The 7,485-nt window shown below is 49.6% G+C and overlaps 1 protein-coding gene across 1 annotated transcript in view; it reads left to right on the top strand.

The window, feature by feature from the left end:
• The first annotated feature begins 3,617 nt into the window (after positions 1-3,617).
• SH3GLB2 (SH3-domain GRB2-like endophilin B2) overlaps positions 3,618-7,485 on the top strand; it is a 16,779-nt gene continuing 12,911 nt past the window's right edge. Inside the window, exons 1-4 of the mRNA XM_010185351.1 lie at positions 3,618-3,780; positions 4,119-4,247; positions 5,412-5,545; positions 6,003-6,095. Of these exons, the coding sequence (XP_010183653.1) occupies positions 3,618-3,780; positions 4,119-4,247; positions 5,412-5,545; positions 6,003-6,095 (519 nt within the window). The remainder of the gene's footprint in view (positions 3,781-4,118; positions 4,248-5,411; positions 5,546-6,002; positions 6,096-7,485) is intronic.

Genomic DNA, 7,485 nt, shown 5'->3' with positions numbered 1-7,485 from the left:
TGCCCTTTCTCCCAAGTGGATATTCACTGCAGGTCAACCTGATACAACCAAGTAACACTCCCATTTGTGGCACTCTGGAGTTTTTGGTGGTGTAAAAGACCACCACTCTAGTCCAGGATCAGCAAGACACACAAAATATTTTTAATCTGTCTTTTTACAGTCAAGGGACATGAGCGTATGATCAGCTTGTCTGCTCTCCTGCATATCTTGGCCTCACAGTTAAATCTTATGCCTGTTCAATGGGAAGGAAAAATAATGAAATTTCTGTAAGTGTTATGAAAACAAATTCCTAGGAACAGGAGTCCTTTGTGGGGGAGTTGTGTCTGAAATGCTTGAGTAGCCAGACTTCATAAACTGCTGTTGTTTTACCCTGCTTTTCACTGGGGACACTGACTTGCGCAGCCACATGAGAGAGAGCAGCAGCTGAGACCTGTTGCTGCCTGAAAGCTCAAATCTTCCCTTGCACCAGACCTGAGGAAGATCCAGCTCACAGGATAAGGCAGTGTAACTTACCTCTAATCCCTTCACTAGCTGTTCCTTCATGAGAAGCTTTCTCTGATCTCACTGCAAACTGCTCCTGCCAGAGACCGTCCTGCTCTCCCCTCTGCACCTCATGGCACATTCCCAGTAATGCTGCGAAGTCGGGCGAGTTCTCTGATCTGAAAAGTTACATTAGAGATCATGTTGAGCTGGATAAGGACTCCCCATGCATAGACAAGGGGGTAGAAGTGCGTCACAGGAGGAGAAAGGCACCCTCTGCAGCAGCCTGCAGTGAGGTGGTACCAGCTGCCCCGAGACTGTGCCTGGGTCTGGATGTTGCAGTGTCGCTGACTTCTGGGCAGGGCGAGGGAGACACTGCAGCAATTGGGTGGAAATGGAGTAACGGTCTCCCAGCATGTGAGCTACAGCCTCCCATGCCTTTGCACCCACTTCTTGACATTCATGCCCTGCTTTCCAGCTCTGAAAGAAAGCCTGAATAAGAGGTTGTTTACTGGCTTGACCCTTTGGAGCCACAAGCTGTGACTGAGATTCCTGCCTATCCTCTCCTTCTGGCATAGCCAAGGCTTGCAATGACCACGGTGTGTGTCCTCAGCCCTCTTGCAAGACAAACAGCTTTAGTGCCTGACCAGACATAAGAACTAAGTGACTGAGTCCTGGCTGCTCCCTGGCCACATGCTGTGCCCATAACATGACCCGTGTTACCCCACTGCACCAGGCAAAGGGGTTTTTACAGAAAACAGTTGCAAAGAACAGTGCTATATTCACATGCAGCATCTCCAAGCATCAAAGGACTCAAGATCTGGATTGATTCAAGAGGCTGGCAGTACCACTGTGGAGATGCTGGAGGGCTTCAGCAATGATCTGACTCTGCAGCAATGCTGTAAGAAGCTGACTGAATTCAGCTGATGAGAAACTAGGTTTAAGCCTGACAGCTCCAGGACAGATGCTGGTGCAGGAGAGTCTAAACTGCAGGAAGAAGAGCTGGAATTGAAAGGGAGATGAGAGCTCAAAAAGCTGTCTGGGAAAGGGGGGCGAGAGAGACTGTTACACTTGCATCAAAGAGTCTTGGCTTGTTTAAGAAAGCTCTTAAACAGATGACTCAAGAATTGGTGCCAAATACCTGGGAAGCCCCAGTTTGCTGCATGGCAGTGACTCAGCCCAGCCTGGCAGAGTCGGAAAACAGCCCTGGGCTTCCAACAGTGACAGAGGAAGAGAGCCTCAGCCACGCACACGTGCCTCATAGCGGTGTGTGTCCTCCAAAGACAATCATAGACATTGGGTACAAAGCAATACAAACACCTTCTCACTTTCAATCTGCTTTTAGCCATGTCCAGCAATAGGCACAGGGCCATGGCAAGACTCAACTGAAAATAATTACCAGTAAGCAGGGACTACTGGTGCTGGGGAAGAGACTGGTGAAGCAATCCCTGGTCATGCGTGGCTGCTGTCCCTGTGGGGCTGCAGGTAGGAGTGTGACCGTCCTCACAGCTGTGTATCTGTCACCACTGACACCCAGCAAAGCAGTTCACTGGCTCTAGCTCGAATCTTGCCCGAACAGGTCACTGTGTAAACATATCCACAGGGCTTGTATATCTCAGACATCTAGTAATGTTTGCTCACGGCTGGTAACAGGACTCCTAAAGGCTGTTTGCCTGCCTCGCGTGCTGATTCTGGGCTTGCTCCTTATCTCACTTTGTTCCCAGCATTGAACTGGATGTGATCACAGCTGGGGCCGTTGGGCAGCCACAGGAACAAAGCTTGTCAGAAAGCCTTTCAGGAGGTTAGCAGGCTCCACACCAGGACCCCATGAAGAGGGAGTCTTGGCCCATCAAGAGCTGAGCTGTGGGATGGAGGAGGGGAGAGGAGAAGGTACAAGTTGCAGATCAGTTGGGAGTTGTATTTCATCTAAGAATTTTTTCCAGGCTTTAATCTCTTGGCACCTGATTGTACCAGGTATTATACACTACAAAGTCCTGATAACTCAACAGTGGCACCAAAGGCCAGCAACAAGGGCTAAAAGGACAACTGCAATCTCTGTAGGATTCCAAGTGGCATAGCTGTCTAAAGGGGCCTTTTAGTATGATCCAACAAGATGCCGGTTCCATCAGGAGTAGGAAATTGTGCTTTAAAACACACTGAAGTTGGCCAACTTCATTGGGAGAAGCAAGTGGAAAATGGGGTTGGGATGAGAGGGAATGGGCTCCTCTCTCTGAAATCCCCCAAAGAAGCAATGGGGGATCCCCAGGCCATCTGATACTGCACCTCCAGACTGAAAGACTTTGCTTGTCAGATGTCACTGCCCAGTATGAAAACACTGAAGACTTGCACTGCCTGCTTTTCCCTGCTGCTAACTTTAAACTTAAAAGGAATCATGGAGGGAGGGAGAATCCATTGTCAGCATGAATCGGAGTGCTGAGAGAAGTCAGACACCATTATATTTCTCTCAGTACCCTGCTTCAGAGGCTGTCCCGCTACTGCGTGTCCTAGAGAAAGAGTCACTTGCTGGATTTTCTCTAAATCCTGAGTTTGAGCCTCCTTAAACCTCAGGTGCTCAGTTGGCAGCTCACTGCCAGCAAGGCAGGAGGTGAGCTGGGAGGCAGTGCTCAGATGGTGTCAGAGGGCACTCACAAGCCCTGTAGCAAAACCAACATTGTGTACCTGCTTGTCTAATAATCTGAGAAGAAAGCCTGACTTGTGAGGTGGTAGTGGCATTCCTGATGCCCTTGGGTTGGCAGGACATAGAGTTGGTTAGGAGGAGGTGAAGGCTGTTGGCACCCTGCCTCACCTGAAGGATGTCTGTTGCTCTCCTGCATGTACTGCAAGCCATGTGCACGTTTAAATAGATTCCTCACAACTGCAGTATTTTTGTACTAGACCTTATTAAAAGTTACTTATTCTGGAACACCTCAAACCTGGACTCTATTTTTAACTCAACGCTTGTTCCACTCTCAGGCAAAAATTTGCCCTCTTCCTCTGAAAGATGCCTAGGAAAGAATGGCACCTTGAAGGCTTTTTAGCTCTACTCTAAGACAAATGCATGAGATGAAAGAAGCCTCAGTGTCTCTTAATAGCCCTGTAGCACGCTGTAATTTTGCTTTAGTAGAACAGACTTTCTAATGACTACCTCCTTCCTGCAGTTCACTGAAGAAAAGTTGGGCCAGGCTGAGAAGACTGAACTAGACGCCCACTTTGAAAGCCTTCTGGCCAGGGCAGACTGCACAAAGAACTGGACAGAGAAGATCTTGCGTCAGACTGAGGTTCTGCTGCAGCCAAACCCTAGTAAGTCCAGCTTCTCCTAATGCTTGAAGGACGAATACCACTTGCAGCTCAAACAGCATTAAAAGACGTGCCCTCTGGCAGAGCGCCCTGTTCCGCTGAGTTTGTGGGGGTTGGAAGAAATGTCTTTGCAGGGCCTGTGTCCTATGTAGCTGAGAGGTGACTGGGCATTCTCCTGAGGGCTGGGAGATGGTTGGAAGGAAGGGCACAACTTCTGGTGCTGTTGTTTGCTATCCAATGCATGACTGGGGACTGTGTGGGGTGGGCCGCAATGAATGCCAGTTCCAGGGACACCACCTTCATCCTCCATCCTGTAACCACTGATGGCGTTGTCATTCCAGGTGCCAGAGTAGAAGAATTCCTCTATGAGAAGCTTGACCGAAAGGTGCCTTCCCGAGTCACCAACGGGGAGCTGCTGGCACAGTACATGACAGAAGCAGCTAATGACTTTGGGCCAGGGACTCCTTATGGTAAGTCAGATGGCTAATCAAAGAGCCCTGGGAATCCATCCCTTCCCAAGAGGGTATCCCCACTACTGTTTTGGGATAAGACTTCTGCAGCATGCCTCTTGAAAAGGGGGCAGGGTGGCCTGCTACCCCTGTGGCAACCTGCCTATTAGTGCGTCAAAGCTGATGCCAGAGAAGAAGCAAACAGCTCATCTGGAGTAGAAAGTCAAGTCTTACTCCACAGCAAAACATGCTCCATGGTATGGAGGGAAAAGGAGCAGAGGTTTCCCCATTCCTAATACAGTCCTCAAGTCTGGCAGAACTAGAGAATAAAGAAAGAAACAGATCCAGGGTAGCTAGTGAAACCGGTTACAGGCCACAAACTATTCTGTGGTATTTCTGTGGCTTTCTAAAGGAGCCTGAACAGGTTGTTGCAGTGAATGGCTTTAGCTTTGTACTGTTTAAGCATATTTTTAGTCTAAGGTGGTATCTAGTTGCACAGAGCTCCTCTAGACTCTGAGCAGGAGAACCATCCTTTAACTGTGTCCTGCCAGTAGAGGGTGGAAATCTGTCTCCAGCAGAAAGAACAGGAAAGCAAACTTGGGAAGGGGCACCAGGCCCCTTCCTGAGCACACAGTGAATCTTTCTGCTCTTAAATCCTAATGGTTGCCCTTTCTTGGGGGAATTCTGTGCTTCAGCAGACTTGCACAGAAGCACAGACTTAACTTCCAACTGCCCTTGCCTCTGCCACGAGCTCTGTTACTGCTCTCCAAATCAATAGCTGTTCAATAGCAAGTCCTGTTGCAGGCAGAGCAGCTGTAAGTGCGTCTATAGCCAGCACTGCCTAATCAACTCATTTTTTCTGCTCTGGTGCTTTTTAATTTGCTGCTCTGTTCCTATGCCTCTGTTTTATGAGACTAAGATCATTCTGTGCAAGCGCAGGTGTAGCAGTAAAAGGGCATCAGGGGCCTCAGCAGATAAGATCAAAGCTGCACTGGGAGCAGCTGCGAAGAGGCCTCAAGCTAAACACAGATTGTAGCTGGGACTGAAGCTGGTGTGGCATATGCATGGTCACCTTGTCCAGGCAGCATACACTGTGCCTCTGCCCCCCAGCACTGGAGCCTGGTAGCTCCAGGTGAGTTTGCTGAAGCCAACACAATGTTAAGTTGAAGATTCCTGTGGTTGCAGGGAAGACCTTGATAAAAGTTGGAGAAACTGAAAGGCGCTTAGGTGCAGCAGAACGGGACTTCATCCACTCTGCCTCCATCAACTTTCTGACCCCACTGCGCAACTTCCTGGAAGGAGATTGGCGAACCATATCTGTAAGTACGGTAGCAGAGAAGGGGAATCTTGTCACATCACAGGAGACAAGGAGAGCACAAAGAGAGGGAAATAATGCTGGAAAAACTCATCTTCCATCCCTATGAGAAAGGACCGCTCTATACCTCTCCCCTCAAAGAATGCAAGGATTCAGGAATACCAGTCCTAGGTCTGTGGCAGGGAAGGATTGCCAATTGATGTGCATGAGTCAGGTAACACCTTTGCTGACTCCTGCAGCTTAGTGGGTACCACCCACCCATAGCCTGCCCCATTTCCAGAAGGTTAGCCTATATCCCTGGCAGCCAGGCCCAAAACTTGCTAACAAGATGAACATAGCAACTGCACCTTTCTCCCTAGCATTTTTTGAAATAAGGAAATAGATTTGATTCCTAGATGTCCCTTTCCCTCACCAACAGCTCCTTAGTAGTCTCCTCTTATCCCCTTTTCTGCCTCTTCCAGAAAGAGCGAAGGATCCTGCAGAACCGCCGCCTGGATCTGGATGCTTGCAAAGCCAGATTGAAGAAAGCCAAAGCTGCAGAGGCAAAAGCAGCGGTAACTTTTCCCCTTATTTCCTTTTCTGTCCTCTGGCCCTAGGACTTGGCTCACGTGAACAATGCCATGTGCCCTCTGGACAAAAATTAGACTGCCTTACTATGTCCTGGCTCTGGCAGGCATGGTGGGGGGATTCCTTGTCTGGTGTGTGAGGGAACTGGGAGCAGGAGCCGTGTGCCCGTTCCTCAGATGTCTTCCCATGAGGGAGTTGTTGAAACAAAGAGTTCTGAGCTTCCAAAGTGTGGAAACTTCTACTTGACCCAGGCCCCTGTCTTCTGACTGATAGTAGTTGCTGGATGATTTGTGCTGGTAACTAAAAGGCCACATCTTCTGAGGACTTGCTCAGTTTCCTTGGAGATCTCAAAGCAAAAACTGAGAGAGAGCTGAGAGGTGCACAAGGGAAAAGCACACTGGGGCTCTGCAGCAGTCCCAGGCTTTCAGACTAGTTAGGATTCTGCCAACTCAAGTCTTCCCCAGGCAGGAGTGCCAGCGTCAAACTGGGAACCAAGAAGCCCTTCCTTCAGCTTCCTTAAATTATTCACTTAATTTATGGTGCTATCTAGTTGCACACTAGTCTTGCCCTCTGGCTTTGGGGAAATCATAGCGAGTAAACTAGAAAAGCTCCCAGGTCAGAAGGGACCGGTAAGTCAGCCAGTATCCCTGCCTGCAGGCCCAAGCAACAGGGACAAGTGCTTCAAAGTGCTTGTCTGAGGCTAACAAGACCTATCAGCTCAGGGTGCTCCCTGGGCCTGAGACACCTCCTGGAGCTGAGCTCTCCCTGGGAAGAGGTGGTGTGGCAGGAGGTAGAGAGGCTGTAGCTGGGCACTGATGGGTTCCCTGGAGGGCCTTGTTGAAGCACATTGCCATCCTGGAGTGCTCTGGCTGTTGGCACAAGGACTTGCCAAGTTCTGCCTCTAGCCTGGAGCCAGGAGCTCAACTAACAAACGTGTAATCAGGACAGGCAGGAATCCTTGTCAGTCAGTCTCTAGGACACAGTGGGATACCAGCCTGGGAGCCCTGTCATGAGCCCATTTTCTAGCCATCTGCTCAGTTGGGCTTCTGGCCTTGCAGCGTCCTGGGTGGCCAGTTCCTTGGTGTTTTCCCTTTTCTCCAGCTCTAACTGCATACACACCATATGGGGAAGCTGTGCTAAGCTCAGCAGCCTCCATCAGCAGGTCTAACAGAATGCTCAAGCCTGTGTGGGAAAGCCCTGAACAAAGCTTTGGGTGAACAAAAGTGATAGCTGCCATTTCTAAAAAGCCTCCTATCATAACTCACATCACCCAGATCCACTGAAAGGAACTTCACGATTCCCCAGTTCCCCTTCTGAAGGGGATGGTGCCCCCAGTCTCACTGGAAAGTGGTGGCCATTCCTTTATCCTTAGCTCCA

The sequence above is a fragment of the Mesitornis unicolor genome, unplaced genomic scaffold (assembly GCF_000695765.1).
Source record: "Mesitornis unicolor isolate BGI_N332 unplaced genomic scaffold, ASM69576v1 scaffold12100, whole genome shotgun sequence".
NCBI classification, from domain to species: Eukaryota; Metazoa; Chordata; class Aves; order Mesitornithiformes; family Mesitornithidae; genus Mesitornis; species Mesitornis unicolor.
The sequence above is the reverse complement of the archived record's forward strand: the minus strand, read 5'-3'. Positions and strand labels throughout refer to the sequence as shown.